Source organism: Rattus rattus, chromosome 8 (genome assembly GCF_011064425.1).
Source record: "Rattus rattus isolate New Zealand chromosome 8, Rrattus_CSIRO_v1, whole genome shotgun sequence".
Taxonomy (NCBI): domain Eukaryota; kingdom Metazoa; phylum Chordata; class Mammalia; order Rodentia; family Muridae; genus Rattus; species Rattus rattus.
Window position 1 is genome coordinate 18,811,942 of NC_046161.1, and position 20,995 is coordinate 18,832,936.

The 20,995-nt window shown below is 44.2% G+C and overlaps 1 protein-coding gene across 1 annotated transcript in view; it reads left to right on the forward strand.

Moving 5' to 3' along the window:
* The window catches only part of Bbs9 (Bardet-Biedl syndrome 9), a 405,125-nt gene that overhangs the window by 113,354 nt on the left and 270,776 nt on the right, over positions 1–20,995 (forward strand). The window contains 2 exon segments of the mRNA XM_032909494.1: positions 7,129–7,303; positions 17,469–17,553. Coding sequence (XP_032765385.1) covers positions 7,129–7,303; positions 17,469–17,553 — 260 coding nt within the window.

Here is a 20,995-nt window from a genome sequence, read left to right on the forward strand (position 1 = left end):
GATGACCAGCTTCTTATGTGGTCCTGGCATCCATCATCTGGCCCTCGTAACTGCAGAGCAAGCGCTGTCACTGAGCCGTCTCTCCAGCCCTCCTGAACAGTCAGTAGTTCACATATACCCAAGTTCTGGGAGGCTTTTCCATAGTTAAAAATCTTAAAAAGAAATACCCCTTTGCTTTGACAAAGAAGATGAGTTTCAAAGTGTGCCTGTTCATGCGCTTGTGTGCATGTAATTATGAATGTGTATATGTCAATGTTTGCATGTACGTGTGTGTGTGTGTGTGTGTGTGTGTGTGTGTGTGTGTGCGCTTTCTCCTCCCAATAATTTTTCCCAAAGCACAAAATTCTCCTGAAATTCATTTTTCACATTTGATTTTCACAGTGTCACACAGTTGTGTCTGTGCAGTAATAGTCACACCAATCGCTGTTTATCGGATGTTTCCAGGTGTGAGAAGGTGTACGTTTTGTTATGTCTATGCAGCATCATGAGACGCCTGCTTCATGCTGCTAACTTTCCAGATTAGGAGCCTGATGGCACTCCCAGGATGTACGTGTGGACGCCACTGCCCTGGAGAGATGTCGCTTTAACCTTAGCTCTGATGAACGTGCCTTCTTCATTAGCAGTGTCTTCTGCCGTCCACCCTCTCCCCCTCGACACCCTCACACCTCTCGTTCATGATCTGTGACTTGGTTCATGTTGTTCCATCTGCTTTTATTTCTCTGATTGCCTGGCAAACTAAACTGAAAGACCCACGTGCGATTTTGCTCTGAGGCTTTCCCGACTCCTGCAGACACTCGCCCTTCTCCCGTAGCCTTTGTAACATGGCCTTGTTCTTATATTGCTGCAGCCTTTAATTAGGTTTCCTATAAACGGCACTGTGTCTCCCAGCATTCACCAGTTGGGCAAAGCCTGTTTGTGGCATTTGTTAGCAGAGAATGTTATGAAAACATCGATGCTCATTGCGCCTGAGGAAGCAATTCTCCTGTTCTCTGTAGGCACGGGGATGCTAGAGCATTCGGGGAGTTCTATCCTGCACCCTTAATGAATCATCACAGGGAGTGCTAACTTAGTGAGAGCCTCTGGTTTTTCATTATCTATTATTTGTTTACAATTAAGGGGGAAAGTGCTAGATAACTAGGTGAAACACAGTCATGTGCTTTTGAAGCGATTAACATTTCTGTTTAAGACGAGACACAAGAAAATGTCAAAAGACAAGCTCATTGGAAGAATTGGCGTGCAGACCCGATGCCTTTTCCTGAATTTGGGATTAGTCTCACAAAGTTATTTTTGAGGCAACACTTGAGCTGTCATTGAGACCCTGTGTTATTTCTCTGGAACTTACCTGCAAATGTTACTTATTTGGTCAAACACATGTTTTCTCTTTGTTTATTTCTCTGTTTGCTTAGGGTTAGAAAATTTATTTATTCCTTTATTTAGAAGTAAGGTTTTAGGCTTGGAATCTAAGTATAAAATGGACTATTTATTATTAGTCACACATTATTTGTTCAAACAAGAAAGTGTAAGAGTAGCGTCTTAGCTGCTTTTCTGTGGCTGTGATGTAACGGCGTGACCAAGGCCACCTAGCAGAGCAAGTGTGAATTTGGGACTCACTGTTGTAGAGAGTTGAAATCAAAGATGGTGGAGCAAAGGCATGGAGGTGGAAACAGCTGAGACCTTACGTCTCCGTTCACAAGTTGGCAGAGGGAGGGAGAGGGAGGGAGGGAGAGGGAGGGAGGGAGGGATGGAGGGAGGTAGGGAGGGAGGGAGAGGGAGGGAGGGAGCATGAGAGAAAGAGATATCACAAAATGGCCGGAGTATGTTGAAACCTCAAAACTCAGCCCCAGTGACACACTTCCTCCAGCTGGGGAGTGGATGTTGGACTCAGGAGCCTATGGAGACCACTCTCCTTCAAACCTCCACAGGAAGGATACAGAGGTTAGCTTTCCTCGTCTCCAGCCAGTTACCAAGTGTTTATAGTTATGGCAGTGGTTTTATTTGTACAACAGTAGGAATGAAAGCCGTAGAGGATATTTGATGGCAAGTGGACAACCTGAAGAACCTTGAAATCCATGCACCGGTTGTTTTTAAGCAGTGAGCTTGGAATCCTATTCTGAACATTTTTATGCCTTTGCTCACAGCAGACATATTTTATCATTTTGACTTAGGCTTGCTTAAAGATTAATGAGTTAGTATTTCAGATTTTTTTTGTAACAACAACACAACCTTTTTCCCTGTGTAGAAAGAGCGGAAGTTCCACAGACGTGTGGCCTCTTTTGTTCCTGTGTATCAATCTCTTGATGCACCCCGTCTGCCTTTCCGACTACCTACGCAGCTGTTCTTCATGTGTTTCTCTGACTTGGAGCGAGACCAGGTCCTTTTGACAGTTGCTGCTGAATGACAGTCTGTGCCTGGCCACAGTCACGAGCACATTGCTACATTGTATCTCCAGTCAGTGTTCAGAAGACGGATGAGCACAGAGAGGGGCAGAGTGATGGTGGTTTTTTTGTTGTTTTTCACTCCCTTCCCTGTGCCACGCGGATTCCACAGGGAGAGAGGACAGCAGAGAGATGGCAGGAATGGCATCCAAGAGTGCCTTGTTGCCATGGTAGCGAGTGATGGAAAATTCTCTGGGCTGTGCTTGGTAGAAAGAATTTCTGGGAATGGCCATACATACATACTCCTACACACCATTTTAGTGAGCAGACTATAATTTATTAAACCATTAATCTAGTGGTCAGCTCAACATGTAACTGGGTGGCTGTTTTATGTATCGCGTTAGCACTTTGTATTTTAACATCAGGAAATGAGATACACTGTTTAATCGGATTCATTTCATGAGGCCTCCATGGTGGAACATTCTAGTTTCCTCTCTATCCTCACAGGCACCATTTCCCCTTTGCTTTTAAAAAATTAAAAAAAAATATATATGTATATATTGATTTAAAAATCGTTTTAAATGGACTTGATAGACCCTTTCTCAACCCTTTTCCGGTCTTACAAATAATTAAATTATATAATTACTCTCTTCTGTTTGAGATTAATGGGATGATTGTCTAAATCATGATGAAACCTTCAACTTTCTTAATAATTTCCAGTTAAAAGTTATAGGTATAATTTTGGGGGATTTCGTTAAAGTATTATCATGTATTTTGGCCTACGTTTTTCATTTGTGCCGTCTTGGTTGAACCTCTGCCTCGTCAAGCATCCCTGCCTCTGACTCTTCTGGGGGAGTCATCTTCTCTCCCGGAGACTCCCTCTCCATTCGCCCCCACTGATCTTTCTTCTGCTCATCATTCAGTGGTGGCAGACACATCCCCCTTATCACAAAGCCTTTCCCAGCGAGTTCTCTGTGAAGACACTCTGACCCGTTGGCATGGTTTACAGTCTGCATTGCCGCTAAGCATTCTCTCTCAGAGCGATATGACTCCTTCCTCTGCAGGAGCCAGCGGGGTCTGTAGACACAGACGATCCCAACCTGAGTTCCGCTCTGTCACTTTCTAACTCTTCGATGTTAAGTGAATTAATTAGGCTCTATGAGTTTTAATGTGCAATGTGTAAAGTGTGTTGAGTATTATAGCTCACACGTCTGAGGCATTCTTTAGAACAAGTCTGGGTTCTAATGAATATGTAATAAGTGACACTATTACTTGAGATGGCCATTATTCTGCTAATATTCTTCCAAGCCTTATAAGCTGGTACCTCGATGTGGCGAGGACTCTTCAGTGCGGTCCATCAGTATGTCACTGGAAGTGTCCCGCAATCCCGTCACTTCCTGCTAGCTCTGCTCTGTCAGACGGCTTGTGCGGCCCTTCCTTTCCGTTCTCACTATCTGTAAGAACAGCCTTTGGTATGCGTTCTCAGGTAGTTTCCAAAGCAGTGATCTGAAAGATTTATTTGTTTGTTTTTGAATTATGTTTTGGTTTGATCTCTACATTTTTCTAAATATTAGTAGCCAAGGTTGTAATAACTGAAGCGTTTTTTGCATACTTTGGATGAAGTGTATGAAGTACTTAGAATAAAGTCCCAGCTAATCCGAAGTGCAGACGAATAAATTTCTTTGCTTGACTCAAAAGATGTTTCTTACTGGATCTCCTCTGTGCCGGGCATTTTATAATTTATACGGACGAGTAACAGGGTTTCTGCTTTTGGGTTTAGGGTTGATGAGAGACACAAAAGAAGATCATTTTAATAGCTAATTTAAGGTGGAAGTCGGTTTGGGCTTCTGAGAGCTCACTGACAGAGTGTGAGTGCAAGGAAAAGAGACACTTATGGGAAGACACCCTCTGATTCAGAGTCAGACTCAACTCCACGTGGCCCTGTCAGTCATGGGAATCTCTTGCCTCCAGATGAGACTTGAGATAGTGTCTTCCACCTTAACCTGGCCCTCCAAAAGTCAAATGGCCTCTGACTGACCATCTCGCCCTGTCCTTACTTCCAGTTTCTTCGAGGGACTTTTTTCCTCCTCCGTTGTAAACTACACCCATCCCTGAACTGCGTTGGACATCGCTAAGTAGTTTGCATAAAGCCAGGGACTATTTTTAAATTCAGAATGAAGTCATTTCCCACAAACATTAATAGAAAGGGCTAAGGTTTCATTCACTAGAGCAGGCAAGAAAAGTATAGGAGAGAGGGCCACCAGAAGCAAAAGTGGGACATGGGTGCCATCGTGAGGTATACAGTGTCAGGCACACAGCGAAGGAGGTGAGGCGTTTCCATTGCTGGTCTAGTCATCCCACATATCGTAATAGAAGGTACAGAGGTGGGCGTGCTGCCCTACAGACTGTGAGGCTGCTGTCCCATCTGCAGTACTGATTGGTGGAGCTGCGATGAACCCTGGACTATGTGCCTCCAGGGGCGTGGGGGGCAGGTGTCTTGGACTAAACAGTTTTAGTATTTCCCTTGATGCTGCTGGAGTTCCAGGAAATGAGACCTTTACGCCACTGTGTTCACAGAAGCCAAACATGCTACCCTTCTCTGGGGTTGAGGCTCTCTTCAAGTCCTGTTTCCTTATCCTATCATGCTAGGCCATGACTTCTGAAACTCTGGCATCACACCTGCAGCCAAGCACTTGCTGTGGGCTGATTTGTAGTGGCTAAGGCTGCACCCCTTACCCCCTGTCATCCACAGATATTTCAGCCCCATCTCCCAATGAGGCCACCTGACATCAGTCATGTGCCGTCTCTAACAGGAGACTGCGAGTCTGCTTTACCTAGGACAGCTGCCCATCTGGCGAATGACCATGGGGCAGCAGTCAGCACTATGGCATCCATGTTGTAGTGATGAACTCATTATTAGATGGAGCTTCATTTGAAATATGTAAGCTGAATTGCTTTTCTACTGAACTTAGAGTTTTCTTTCTTGAAAATTATTTTTATGCACTTTTCTTTAATTTTATTACCTCTACTGCTGCTGCTGCTACTACAACTACTAATTATTTATTATTGTTGTTGTTGTTTTAAAGATGGGGCCTGTCCCAGGCCTTGGCTGGCCCAGAACTCACTGTGTAGACTCGACTGGCCCTGAAATGTGGGAGTCCTTCTGCTTCAGCTGCCTAAGCCATGAGCTTGTAGGTGTGAGCAGCATGCCTGGCTTTGTGTGTCTTTTGTGTCTGTGTTGTCTTGCTTTTGTCAGGGCCTTAGGCGCTGTCCACTGCTGGTACTGCCTTTGATTCCTTTCCACAGTAGTCCTCGTTCCTCCCGAGTTGGGTCAGCCATAGAAGCCCTCATAATGATCTTATATTGTCTTGTGTGGCTTGTGTGTGCTCCCCTCTTTAGGATCTTTGGCATCTTGTTTCTGACTTTGGAACTGTTTATAGCATCACTGAGGTATAATTGACAAAGACTGTGTGTTCAAGGTACACAGTGTAATTAATGTTGGATATATCAAACATATGTACATATGTGTTTATACGATGAAGTAATTACCATAATAAGGTAATTAGTGTGGGTGTCATCCATAGTGACCCTTTTTGGTGTCAGGTATACTGGTCACATAGGCGGAACACACAGAGGTGGACCTTCTATCTCAGACTAAGGACTGTGTACTAAATCATGAAAGTTGCCTTCCTCATCTTAGTGTATTTTAAGAACTATTTTTTTTAAAGATTTATTTATTTAATGTATGAGTGCTCTATTTGCAGATACACCTGTGTGCCAGAAGAGGGCATCAGATCCCATTACAGATGGTTGTGAGCCACCATGTGGTTGCTGGGATTTGAACTCAGGACCTCTGGAAGAGCAGTCAGTGCTCTTAACCCCTGAGCCATCTCTCCAGCCCTATCTTAAGAGCTGTTAAGATCATGACTGTTATATTGATAGTAGAAGGCATCTTCAGAGTAGGGCAATCAGAGATTATTATTTTTCTGGATTAGTGCTTTTCACTTTCAATACTGTCTGTCACTGTGATTTATATAAAATTAGTACTTAGACAATTCTGTGGATTGGACCTGGTATGTGTGTGTGCATTTGTGTGTGAACACTCATGAGTGCATATTCATTTGTGTGTACATGAGCATGAATAACTGCACATGCATAGGTGTGTGTGTTATGTGAGAGAGAGGCCATGCATGAGTGCACATGCATTTATATGTGTGTGCATTTTTGTATGTGTGTGCATGCATGTGTTCTTGTGTGTGGTGTGTTGAATTCAGAGCTTGCTGTGTGCTGTGCATGTGCTGCTCTGTTGATTGGTGTCCCTGGCTCCCTACATGTTCTGTTTGATGGCTAAGTCATATGAAAACAGGAGATCACGCTATGACAATGAGAAGGAGTTCCCTAGAGAACTGTTTTTGTTGTGTGTCGGAGTTTGGGAAAAGCAATATCTTAGAATCATGATTGTTCTTAGGGATTATTTTGAAATTGTGGAGGTTTTGGAATATAATATATAAAAAGAAATGTTATTAAAAGTAGAAACCCCTGGTGAATATGATTTGAATATACAAGGAGACTATAAACATCTTATGAATATAAAAACTGGGTCATGTGCATATGTGTTTATATACTAACCTGATATTTTCACTGGCTTGTAAACTAAAATTGAAACTGCCTTGAGATTGCCTTGTAGTGTAAAAGCTAATTGTGATATACTTATAAAGAATAAGGTGCCTAATTTCTTCTAATTCTCCTTTAGGTCGGGATTTAATTTGTATCCAGTCTATGGATGGCATGCTGATGGTGTTTGAGCAGGAAAGCTATGCCTTTGGGAGGTTTCTCCCTGGTTCTCTTCTGCCTGGCCCTCTTGCTTACAGTCCCCGCACGGATTCCTTCATAACTGTCTCTTCTTGCAGACAAGTGGAAAGTTACAAGTGAGTCTGGGGGTTACCTTTGGAGTCATGATTATTGTATTTGTTGATGATTAATTATTTTTCTCGAAGACCTCAAATATTACAAATGAAGGAATTACTGGCTTCTTTGGTAAAGTTTTCCTGGGATGGCTTAGAGCATCACACTGATTTAGGTCAAGTATTTGGAAGGCTGCGCCATGCACTGATTCCAGGAAGTGCAGAGGAGGGAGCTCTCACCACTGCTGGACGGTCAGCATCCTTAGCAGAAAACACTGCCAGTGTGGAGCAGTTCGTTATAAGATTAAATGTGTTTCAACTCACCGGCAATAGAAAATGCTCAATATTAATATGATACAATGACAATGTGATAGCATCTACCAGTACATATGATGTATACTGACATATATGGTATAAACTGATATAAGGACAATAAAATGGCTGACTGTGGTGGCCCATGTCTTTAGTCTTGGCACTCAGGAGGCAGAGGCAGGTGGATATCTGTGAGTCTGAGGCCAACCCCATCCATCTAGTGAGTCACAGCCAGGGTTACATAGTGAGAACTTGGTTCAAAAAAGCAAACAAAGCAAAACAAAAAAGTTGTCTTCCTCAGCAGTGGACAGACAGACACTGAAATGTAATATTGAGTGAAAGAAAGCCACATATAAAGTAGCATGTGTGGAATGATTTTATAATAACCAGGAACGCAGATGGCATCTGCTGTCTTCTGAGAAAAGCTGCAACCGTTGCAATGCTGTTCACGGTCTTCACAAAGCAGCAGTTCACTGTAGATAAGGCCTGGAAGTGACCCCGTGAACACAGTGTGTGCTTCTGCTAGAAATTCCTGCAGATCTTCCTGAGTCATGTTTGAAGGAAAACGTTTTCTACTCTGTCAGGTAAATATCCACAAAAATTATTGTTGATAAAGAGAGTGGGAAAAGAATTAGAAATTCGTTCTGGAAACAAAAATAGGGTTGGTTTAAAATATCTCTAGTCAGTTATCATGCTGTATTTTTAAAAGATTTATTGTTAATTTGTGTGCATGTATTTATTTGCCTTTGTGGGTTTTTATGTGTCACGTGTGTGAAGAAGCCATCGAGGCAGAGGAAGGTATGAGGTGCCCTGGGACTGGGCTTACAGGTAGCTGTGTGCTACCTGAGGTAGGCGCTGAGAGTGAGCCCGAGTTTGCCCTTCACTGCTGAGCTGGTTCTCTAAAGCTTGTTGTCTTCGTGACGGCAACACTTAGCACTGTACACGTTATATTATTCTGCTGTTGTTTTTGGCCACCTTGTGCTTCCCAAGTTGGGAAGAAAATATAAATCTCTTGGCAGTGGCCACAGAGATTGTGCCTCCATTTCCGTGTTGTGTGTTCAGTCAGACCGGCATCTTCCCCTTCGTTAAGTGGCAGCCTCCTGTCGAATGGTTGTCCATCCTGAAAACAAACAACTGTGTGTGAGGAAGCAGAGGCTGACGGACATGGCAGGTCCACTCCACGTTCCTCTGTCGCTCCTTTGGCTCTTCCCAGAGGGAGTGAATTGTGGTGTTGGCTCCGAAAATAAATTTCTTTTGTTTGAGAAATTAAGAAAAATATCTGTGTGATGTAGTCAGTACTGCCAAAACTTAGGTGGTACGCTTAACCTCCTGCCAAGCAGGGCTACACAAAGGGCACAGCGCACAGGTCTGAATCCGCCATTGCTTACTTTCTGACGCATACGTGCGCATGCGCATGTGCGATTTAGTGTGTAGTAACTCTAGGAGAGATCCTGCTAGGAGGCAACGGGTGCATTTCCTTAACACGGAAGGAGAGTATCATAAAAGTCTTGATTCAACTCTGGTAGTTCTCGAATATACCGATCTATTTAACTCGTTTTCATCTAAAAACCTCATACTTTATCCATTACGAGGTGAATTTATAATGGTAAAAATGCACAAGACATAAGGCAGCTGGTAAGATTTATAGCATTATGTTCTGTGATGTATGATGCATGCTTTCACGTTTAATAGATTGGATTAAATGATAGTCACCAGGGAAATTTAGGAAAGGGAAAAGCATAAAGCTCCCGGTTCCTCTTCTTGAGGCCTCATTAAGTCTATCTGTAGTCAGTTATAGAATGTAATTGGCTAATAGAATGGGCTTTTAAGATATAATTCACCTTCATTTTGATATTGATAGTTAACTGCTTCAAAGTTAATTATATTCAGATAGGAGCGTGCACGGGCTTGCTCCTCAAGCCTTAGTGTGTGCAGGAATCTTCTGGCCGGCTTCCTGTTAGTGCACATTTACACATCCCCAGACCCAGTACCTACACTTGCCGATAAGACCCAGAATGCATCATTGTAAATGCAGACTGCAAGTGATTTGACTTTAATTTAGAACTGAGTGTTGTTCTCCATTTCCCTCCCTCTTTCTTTCTTTTCTATTTTCTTTCTTTCCTTTAAGATAGGACTTGGCCATCTAGCTCAGGCTGGGTGAAGCTATGATCCTCCTGCCTCAACCTCCAATTTAGGATTACAGACATGTGCCATCAAGCCAGGCTTGCTTTCTTACAATTATGAATGTATGTCTCTTTCTCTGTGTATGGACACGTGGTTGGGGCCAGCCAAGTGTGGCATGGTACATGCCTGGAGATCAGAGACAATTTGTCAGAGGAGGGGACAATTTGTCAGAGGAGTTGTTTCCATCCGAGATCGAATTTAGGATGTTAGGCCTAGGAGCAAGTACCTTACCCTCTGAGCCATGTCACTGGCCTGTTGTACTTTTTTTTTTTTTAAAGATTCATTTCTTCATTTGTATTGTGTAGATGTTGTGTGCATGTGTGTAGGTCAGAGGACAACTTGAAGAATTTGGTTCTTTCTTTCCAACATGTGGGACCAGGGGATGAGTCAGGTCGCTAGGTTTGCCCCAAGGGGCTCTTTCGAAGCCATCTTTCCAGGTCCCTGTTTTACTTTTGTGGGAGAATTGTTTGCTCTGTATTGAGTCTAGGGGGTTTGCTGTTTCTGTCTTCTTGGCCATGCGTTCAGACTTTGCAATATCTTTTGTCCTCTTTTCCTGTCAGAATTACTTACCTAGCTACAGAGTTGCCCATGAATGTGGGAAAGAGGTTTTAGGGAAGGAGGGAGGTGTGAGGTAATAGAATAAATGGGACTTGAAAGTGGGTACCAGGGGAGGAGGGAGGTTGTCTGTGGAGTGTGGGGTGGGAAGAAGGGGGACTGGATGGGTGGGGAGGAAGAGCAAGGAAAACAAAGCCACATGAAAGTGTGGTAAACGAAAGAGTCCACTTTATGCGCTAACTTAAAAACAAACAAGAATCTTCAGACCCAAACGAAAACCCACTGAAAAGAGTTTGTGGGATTTACTTTTCTTGCTCAGCCCCTCCCATCGAACGGCCTGTAGTGGTCACCGAGGTTTATGTTCTTATCAACGCTCACCCAGTGTCCAAAGGGAGACTCCTATCCACATCCATATTCATATCTATATCTAATCTCTCTCTTTTTTTTAATTAAACCTTCTTTTTGGCAGCTGGCAGCTCCTGGTGTTGCCCAGGCTGGTCCCACAGTCTTAAGCTCCAGTGGCTCTCTTGTCACTGAGTGCTGTGATTACAGGGGTGTACCACCCTGCCTGACTTAGCTGCCTTTCTAAATTACGTCACGAAGCCCATTTTCTGCCAAAACGAATCGGAATTTCCTTACACAATTAGCCCCTTGCAAGAACAGGTTGTGCATCTGCAGATTCAACCTATCTCATACTGAAGATGTCTGAAAAAAATAATATCTACTTTAAACAACAAGACGGTTCCCTCTTGACCACTCACCTCACACTGCCCATTTCCGCAGCTGTCCCTGCCACTGTACGCTGTCCCGTTCATCTAGGGATGATGTCAGTGCACCTGAAGCAGCAGCTGGGGATGATGTCAATGCATCTGAAGCAGCAGCTAGGGATGATGTCAATGCATCTGAAGGAGCAGCTAGGGATGATGTCAATGCACCTGAAGCAGCAGCTGGGGATGATGTCAATGCATCTGAAGCAGCAGCTGGGGATGATGTCAGTGCACCTGAAGCAGTAGCTGGGGATGATGTCAGTGCACCTGAAGCAGCAGCTGGGGATGATGTCAATGTATCTGAAGCAGCAGCTAGGGATGATGTCAATGCATCTGAAGCAGCAGCTAGGGATGATGTCAATGCATCTGAAGCAGCAGCTGGGGATGATGTCAGTGCACCTGAAGCAGCAGCTGGGGAGATGGCTCAGCTGCTGCAGTGCCTGCTGCACACGCATGAGGACCTGTGCTCAGACACCCAGAGTGAGAAGCAGATGGTGATGGTGTGATGCATGGTAGAAGGCACAGGCAGGAGGATCCTGGTATTTTGCTGGCCAGAGACTCTGTCTGAGTTGGTGGGTTCCAGGTTCAGTAGGAAACCCTTGAATCAAATCTCAGGAAGACAGTGGGGCGGGGCATGGACAGCGACCAAGTGTAATAACATAATCGAAGATGTCCTATGAAACTAAGTTCTTTGTATGCCAACCAAAATGGAATAAATGAATAGAACAATGCTTTCTTTGAGATTTAAAAACCATCTGAATGTGTGTAGGCAGAAGTATACAGTATGTGTTTACACTAAGGCAGAACACTTCAAGGATGCACCGGGTGAGTTTATAATGGACCGTACGAAGAAGGTCATGTGGGTCACCGACCGAGCTGAGGCTGCAGCCAAAGGAAAGGCTTTGCTCCTGTCTTTCATTCTTGCTGTCAGCAGTGTCTGATAAGCGGTTGCTTCCTCCTCTGCCTATGAACATTATGCCTGGAAGCCTCTCTGCTTCCTTCTAGTTCTTCTCTCTCAGTAAGCTGCTGTCCAGGGTGCCCGTCACCCTGTTAGTGCTCCAGGATGCTCATCAGCCTCATAGAGCTGCATGCTTTCACCTCCGTTGGGTTTGTCCTAGGTTGAGCTCACTGCCCCTTGATGGCAGGAGTCATGTGTCCTTTGAGGTCTGTGCTTGCTCCCTTGCTGACAGTAGATGTGTCACATTCACTTTATGGAGAAATGAAAACGAATGTAAATTTGCAAAGCTTCCGTTTCGTTCCTGGCATTTTTAAATGTAAGTAATTTTCATCAACCTGATAAGAATACTTGTGCGATAGTGGAGATGGACCGTCCGACAGCTAATCAGTTGATCATTAATCAGTTACATTAATAGCTAAGTTCTCCAGTCATATATTGACCAAATTGCCTGGTACTCTTTGGGATGACAAATGGGTTTCTTTGGGAAGTAAATGATTTGGGGAGCTTACATCTGTAGTCTGTCATAATCAGTCCTATTTCAGCAATGTGCCGCAGTTTCTATGGCGTGTGTGATATGGCAGGGCACTAAGTCATGTGACAGCATCTGCCATTAGTGTTCTGTGGATCACTTCAGCATCGGTGGCTATTGGGTCAAAATGCACCAGTGCGCCCAGACTGACCATGACTGGGGTCAGTACCTTTCAGTTCTGAACACACTTCTGGTTCCCTTGACAATGTCCCCAGCCCTGGCTCTGGTTACACCTTCAGCAGTGGCAGAGGGGCTGTTGTTCCTTAGCTAGTCTCACCCAACCCTTGAATTGTAGGAAAAAAGATACATGCTTTCTTTGTTTCAGATTTTCCAAGTCCGCTAGGAATTGTTGGGTGTCGTGTAAGTTCTTGGTCACAGTTAAGAGGTGTTAAGGGAGAACCATAAGAGACATTCTGTCATGGGTTGGTCGCCATCTACATTACTGTCAGCTGTTCAAGTAATAAAATCCTCTTCTCCGCTGTCTTCAGGAAGAGAAAGGGCGGGATTTGGAAATCAGTCCGTGCTTGTTCATCTGATGTTAACGAGGGCTCACTCTGGAGCCCACTGACCTCGGATGAGTAACAGCTCTCTGTAGCTATATAAAAGCTTCAAAAGGCTCGGTGAGCTTCGGGTTTTCATAATCATCTCATTAATATCCCTGTCATCCTCTGGTAGGTTGAAGTCTGCAGGAAGTAAACTACCTGTGTAATTACTTACCTGAGGATTGATTTATAGTAGGACCGGCTCTGAGATCTCTGGTCATATCTGCACACTATTTCCGTCCCCTGAAGCAAACAACCCCTATCTGGAGCGTGGGATCTGAGATCTGGTTTTATTTTACTTATTTGTTTGTTTGTTTGTTTGTTTGTTTTTGGTTACCTTTGGAAACTTTGGAGTTTCGAAGTTCAAGGTTGAGCTGTAGACATTTTCTGCAGCTGCCCACTTTAAAGCTTGGCTTTGTGAGACCCACACCTCCCCCTTCTACCTTTTTGTTCTTCGGGTCACATGACCCATGCTCTGCCATGCTCTTCTCCTAAGCTGCCTTTCACGCCTCATGGCGCGTGCTCGCCTCCACACCTGCTGCCTCCGTCTCTACCGTACACTGTCCCTCCTTGCCAGAGGGACACGTCTTAGTCCTCAATACCACCTCTCACTCCCTGAGCCCCGGAGCCAGTGACTTGACTGTGCCATCTGTTCCACTGATGCCCTGCATCCCACCATGAGTGTAGGCCAGCCCGAGGCACTCGGAAGCCACACATGCTGTGCTTTCATAGCGGCTACGGGCTCACCGTTGTTACCGTTGACTGTACGTTTGATAGTAATAAGGAAATTATCAACTGATGAAGTTCAAACATACTCCCTTTCTTGTTAAACCATGATTCCTGTGGGTGTACATATATATGTATATGTATCTATATCTATATCTTTATCTATATATGCAGACAATTCTTACTGTCCAAAACCAAGGTCTGAGAGCGTAAAGCTTCTGTGCCTCCTAAGGTTCCACGTGGCTTACGGTCACTTTGGTGCCCTGCTGATGTTCGAGGTTTATTTTTGTTGTTTTAAATGAGCCATCGCCCATCAAGTTAGGACAGTGTAGAGTCTTTCTGTTTCTAGTCACAGGGAAGTCAGAGGTCATTACCCTGGTGCCTGGTGAGAGTCCTGTCTTCTCTTGGTGGAACATGCCCGAAAGAAGGCTAGCAATGGATTGTATAGCCCGCGCCTGTAGTAGCTGCCTAGTTGTCTGTTACTGTCAGAGTATTCCCACAACAGGAGCGGGAAACTGGCTTATTACAGTTCATCCACATGGAGGAAGCAGAGACAGAGACCAGGAAACGGGGCTACACGGTAAAACCTCAGAGTCAGCCTGTCCCGTACTTCATCTAGCTGGGCTCCAACTCACAAAGAGTTCACAACCTTCTTTTTATTTATTAATTGCTTTATTTACATTTCAAATATTGTTCCCCTTCCCAGTCTCCCCTCCATGAACTCCCTACCCCTTAGCCTCTAAGAGGGTGCTCCCCCAACCACTCACCCACTCCTGCCTCAACCCTCTAGCATCCCCCTGGGGCATCAAACCTCCACGGGACCAAGCCCCGGGGCCAGACGAAGCAGTCCCCGACCAGCCCATGCTCTTTGGTTAGTGGCTTAGTCCCTGGGAGCTCTGAGGGGTGCGGGTTGGTTGTTATTGCTGCTCTTCCTGTGGGGCTGCAACCCCTTCAGCTCATTCAGTCCTCCCCCTAGCTCTTTCATAGGGGTCCCCGGGCTCAGTCTCATGGTTGGCTCTGAGTATTTGCATCTGTCTTAGGTGGACTTCTCAGAGCACAGCCATAGCAGGCAGGCATATCTTGGCCTCAGAAATAGTGTCGGTGTCTGTATATGGGGTGGATCCTAAGGTGGGGTAGTCTCTGGATGGCTTTTCCTTCAGTCTCTGCTCCACTTTCCCGCATTTCCTTTAGACAGGGACGATTCAGAGTTAAGGTTTTTAGATGGGTGGATGGCCCCATCCCTCCACTGGGGTCCGTGTCTGTCTACTGAAGGTGGTCTCGTCACATTCTATCTCCCTGCTGTTGGGTATTCCAGCTAATGTCATCCTCACTGGGTCCAGGGAGCCTCCCTCATCCCTGGTGTCTGGGACTTTCTAGAGGTTCCCCCTTACCCCCATCCCACACTGCTATGTATTTCTATTCATTCTCCTGGCCCAATGGACTTCTCTCCTGTGTCCTCCCATACCTGATCCTGCCCCCTTTTCCTCTCCCTCCCCTCTCCCACACAGATCCCTCTCTCCCTCTGCCTCCTGTGATTATTTTGTTCCCCCTTTTAAGTAGGATTGAAGCATCCACATTTTGTCCTTTCTTATTGTTAAGTTTCATGTGGTCTGTGAGTTGTATTGTGGGTATTCTGAGCTTTTGGGCTAATATCCACTAATCAGTGAGTGCATACCATGTGTGTCCTTTTGGGTCTGGGTTACCTCACTCAGGATCGTATTTTCTAGTTCCATCCATTTGCCTGCAGATTTCATGAAGTCAATGTTTTTAATAGCTGAGTAGTACTCCATTGTGTAGATGTGTAAATGTACCACATTTTCTGTATCCATTCTTTCAGTGAGGGATTCTTTCCAGCTTCTTATAAATAAGGCTTATAAATAAGGCTGCTATGAACGTAGTGGAGCATGTGTCCTTGTGATATGGTTGGGCACCTTTTGGGTGTATGTCCTTTAGTGGTATAGCTGGGCCTTCAGTAGAACTATTTTCAATTTTCTAAGGAACCACCGGATTGATTTCCAGAGTGGTTGTACCAGTTTGCAGTCCCACCAACAATGGCGGAGTGTTCCTCTTTCTCCACATCCATGCTAGCATCTGCTGTTGCCTGAATTTTTGATCTTAGCCATTCTAATTGGTTTAAGGTGGAATCTTAATTTGCACAACCTTCTTAAATACCTGAGGACCAGGTATCAGATACATAGTCCCATGGGAAGCTCTACTGAGCTGCCATACTCACGAGAACGGACGGCCATCTGCTTGGCTCCTTCTCCCAAGCCCGTCACATTTTTCAGATTGAGTTTGTAACACAGGATTTGGGGGGACACATTCAAACCACAGCAGTGTGTGCTATTTGAATAGAGCCACATTTCCGTGCTGTGGTTGAGCCAGTGCACCGTGCCTGTGAGGTCAGTGCCCTGTGAGCTCGCCCAGGCCCCTGGGCTAGCATGTCTACCTGTGTTTAGATCCTCCTCACCCTCCTCACCCAGGCTGCTGGCCTTGTGTTCTCACACATCTCTGTCTTAGGTGATGTGAGTTGTCTGAATTTATCTGTTTTTAAGCTTCGTCTTAGCCATAGAAGATCAATATAAGTAACTGATTTACTAGGAAGAAAAGGAATTTGTTCAAAGTTTTTTTTATTTAAAGTAGGTTATTATTCTTAAAATAGCCCATTAATTAATGGGAACTTAAATTTTGTTGGATGACTTTATACATCGAGTGATTTACAAATTGTTTTAAAGAATGACTTGAGCTAAATGTTGTCACTGAAATGGGAGCTATAAAGCACACATAGATTATTCATGATGTCCACTGTCGAGACTGTATCAAGTATCCGATGAACCGTTGATGTCTGTCTCGATAAAGCTGTATCTTTTTATCTTTCAAGCCTTTTATCAAAACTTGGGAATGAAGTATAGCGCAAACATTCTTAGTCTGAAACTTTGTTAGCCAAACGTTTTTGGCCCTGACATGCTCAGAAAAGCTCAGATTTTGCAGCACTTCGGAAGTTTGCGTGAAGCTGCGAGGCTGCGAAGTGCAAGCCTGCTCTCCAGCCTCCTCCAAGCTATTGAACACTGTAACCCCACACACTTTGGATGAGGAAAGCAGCAGCAGGCACATGCCAGGTGCTGTGCTAGGCACATAGGACAGCCGGCTTCTAAATTCCTCTTGCCAGTTAGCGACAACTGTTTTCATAGACGGGAAGCCATGGCAGGGGGAGTAATTTGACACAGTCCTCCGGCAGTCAGTGATCTGCCTGGGAAGGGTTAAGTAGAACACTTCTGTGGGTTTGTGCTAATGATTTCCACGGCACTGATGCTCTGCATTCTTTACCCTCCTTTCTGCATGTGGTATTCAGGCCTCGGGCTGGCTCGCCTGTTATTTGCCACATGCAGTTCTCTCAGAGCCGACAGTAGTGTTGGCTTCACAGTAGTGACAGCACGATGAATATTCGTGTTGGGGATCGTAATAAAACCCACTAACTTTAATCAGAAATGTACAGTCCTTAGATCCAAAGAATTTTTTGTTCATAGCATTTATGGACTGTGTTCCTCTGAAGTTTAAAGTGATTTTTACCTTAAAACTTAGGTTGTCACTCAGCCTTTGCCATCTCGTCACACAGGTACCAAGTCCTTGCCTTTGCCACGGATGCGGACAAGAAGCAGGAGATGGAACAGCAAAAACTTGGTTCTGGAAAACGACTAGTTGTAAGTCTGTTAATATATATGTATACATATTTACACACATATATACATATATATACATATATGTGTGTATATATAAAACTTGGTAATGTTACTCACAATCATATTTGTTAGAGAATTCCTGGAAGAGAATAAAAATGTATTTTGACAGATTTCCTTTCTCAGTTGTGTCACTGACCAGGAATTGAGTCGGCTGTTGCTGTGCTGGAGAGCATGTCTGTCCACGTGCTGTGATGCGTCAGAATAGAGTGTGGCACGGCTACAACTCAATGGCTCGATGGCGTCAATTTTCATTTAAGAGATTGAAAATTAACCCAAAAGTTTAAACACCTTTTTAAATTTTTGTTTTCTTCTCTGTCTCTCTCTCTCTCTCTCTCTGTCTCTCTGTCTCTGTCTCTCTCTCTGTCTCTCTCTGTCTCTCTCTCTCTCTGTCTCTCTCTCATTCTTCTAAGGTCTTTAAAGTCTTTATTTTCCACTGAACTAGAACCTATAAAATACTAAAATACAACATTTTGTATGTATATATTTACACACTCATACAGACACATATACATAGAGGTACATATATACATACCCACTTTCACATACATATACACATATATACACAGACACATAAACCACACATACATACATGTATATATGTACACATATACACATAATGCACATATACACATGTATGCATATATATACATACACACATACACATACATGAACACATACATAAACACACACATGCACATACATGTCAGGACTTTGAAGGGAGCAAGGGTGTATAGCATGTGGGAGGAGTGGTTGGAGGACAGAGTGGGTGGGGATTGAGAAAGGATGCACACAGTACATGTATTTGAAATTATGATAAAAACATGAATTTCTAGGTGCATATGATCAACCTAAGTTACATCAAGATGAAGCAAATAATTTGCTTTTTACTTTTTAAATTGAAAGGAGAATTTTTTATACATTATTCTGATTATGTCTCCCTTCCTACTCCTCACAGGTCCTCCTTCTCCTCTTCCCCGCTCCTCCCTCCTTCTCCACCCCACAAATCCATTCCTTTGTCTTTCTCATTAGAAAACAAACAGGCTAATATCCACTTATCAACGAGTGCGTACCAAGTGTGTTTTTCTGGGATTGAATTACCTTACTCAGGATGATATTTTCTAGTTCATTCCATTTGCCTGTGAATTTCATGAAGTCATTGTTTTTGATAGCTGAGTAGTACTCCACTTGGTATGCACTCATTGATAAGTGAATATTAGCCCAAAAGCTCGAATTACCCAAGATGTGATCCACAAACCACAGGAAGCTCAAGAAGAAGGATGACCAAAATGCGGATGCTCCCACTCCTTCTTAAAAGGGGAAAAAATATCCATAGGAGGGGGTATGGAAGCAAAGTTTAGAGCAGCGACTGAAGGAATGGCCATTCAAAGCCTGACCCACATGTGGCCCATATATATACAGCCACCAAAATTAGATAAGATCGATGAAGCTAAAAAGTGCATGCTGAGGGCTGGAGAGATGGCTCAGTGGTTAAGAGCACTGACTGCTCTTCCAGAGGTCCTGAGTTCAAATCCCAGCAACCACATGGTAGATTACAACCATCTGTAATGGGATCTGATGCCCTCTTCTGGTGTGTCTGAAGACAGCTACAGTGTGCTCACATACATAAAATAAATAAATAAATCTTTTTTTTAAAAAAAAAAATGCATGCTGAAGGGACTGAATATAGATCTCTCCTGAGAGACACATCCAGAGCATGTCCAATACAGAGGTCAGTGCTAGCAGCAAACCACTGAACTGAGAACAGGACCCCCCTGGATGGAATTAGAGGAAGGATTGAAAGAGCTGAAAGAGCTTGCAAACCCATATGAACAACAATGCCAACCAACCAGAGCTTCCAGGGACTAAACCACTACCAAAAGACTGTACATGGACTGACCCAGGACTCCAACTGCATATGTAGCAGAGAATAGTCTTGTTGGGCACCAGTGGAAGGGGAAGCCCTTGATCCTGCCAATTTTGGACCCCCAGTGCAGGGGAGTATGGGGGGTGGGGCAGTAAGGGGGATGTATGAAGGGAATACCAGGATGGTGGAGGGGGGGGGAGGGGGATGGGGATTATGGATAGGAAACTGGGAAGGAATAACATTTGAAATGTAAGTAAAGAAATATATCTAATAAAAATTTATAATTAAAAAACTAAAGAGAAAAAAAAATAAACTCAAAACAAAAAAAAAAACAAACAGGTATCTAAAAATAGTAATAATACTAATACTAATACTAATAATAATAAAAGGTAGGATAAAAGAAAAACAAATCAGGATAGGATAAACAAATAGAAAAAAGAAAGCAAATGTAAAAACACAAGAAACCCATAAAAAAACGGAATCGAAACCATAACATATAAACAAAATATGTGAGGTGAGGTAACCGCAGACAAGGCATTGGAGACAAAGTAACTCCAACAGTGTTGTGGAGTCCGCATTTTCTTGGCCATCTACTGCTGGGAGGGGCCTACCCTTAACCTGCTTGTGTGCCAGAAAATGAATTTTTCCCTTTTGGGGGCTTGTCAGTTGGGAATAGGCTTTGGGTTAGCATGGGGTGTGTCCCCTTCCCCTCTCAGCACTGGGAGCCCATCTGGCATAGACCTGTGCTGGCCTGAGCATGCCGCCACTGTCCCTAAGTTCATGTGCACATAGACTGTGCTGTGTTAGAGAGCCTTGTCTTCTCTGTGCCCCCTCCCCTCTGCTCTTCCACGGGGTCCCCGAGCCCCGAGGGGAGGGGTTTGATGGAGACCGAGTGTCCCCAGGTCTCTCACTCTGCACACTGTCAGTGTGGGTGTCTGTATTTTCCCACCTGCTGCAGAAGGTGGCTCCTCTGGTGATTGATGGCTGAGTGATGCACTGGTTCACGAGTAGAGCCAGAAACCACTGGGAGCCAGCTGACTGCGGTCTGCTGTGTTTCTTTAGCAGAACAGTGGTACAAGGCGCCTTTTAAAGCTAAGGTATTCCTCATCAGTTTCACACTTGTATGCAGTATGTCTGGTCACACTCATCCACCCATTCCCGACTTCCTTGTTTATTATGTTTCTGTGTGGCTAGATCCGTGTGTGTGTGTGTGTGTGTGTGTGTGTGTGCGCGTGCGTGTGTGTGCGTGTGAGTGTGCCAGTGGGCAGCTTGCTGAGTTGGTCGTCTCCCTCTGTTACCTTCTGGGAATTGAATACAGATTTCCATGCTTGGCCTGAAGCTCTAACCCCTGAGCCACACTGCTCAGGCAGCAAACACCTCCTTAATGTGAAAGTTTTTGTACATTTCATTCCTCGGTTCGTAATGATTTCTCCTTTGGCTAATTTTTAGGTATTTTCTTTAACACATTGAGCAGCTTAAATTCTGACGTCTCTTTTCTTCCCTTTCCTCCTTCCTTCTTATTTCTTCCAAGTCCAGCGC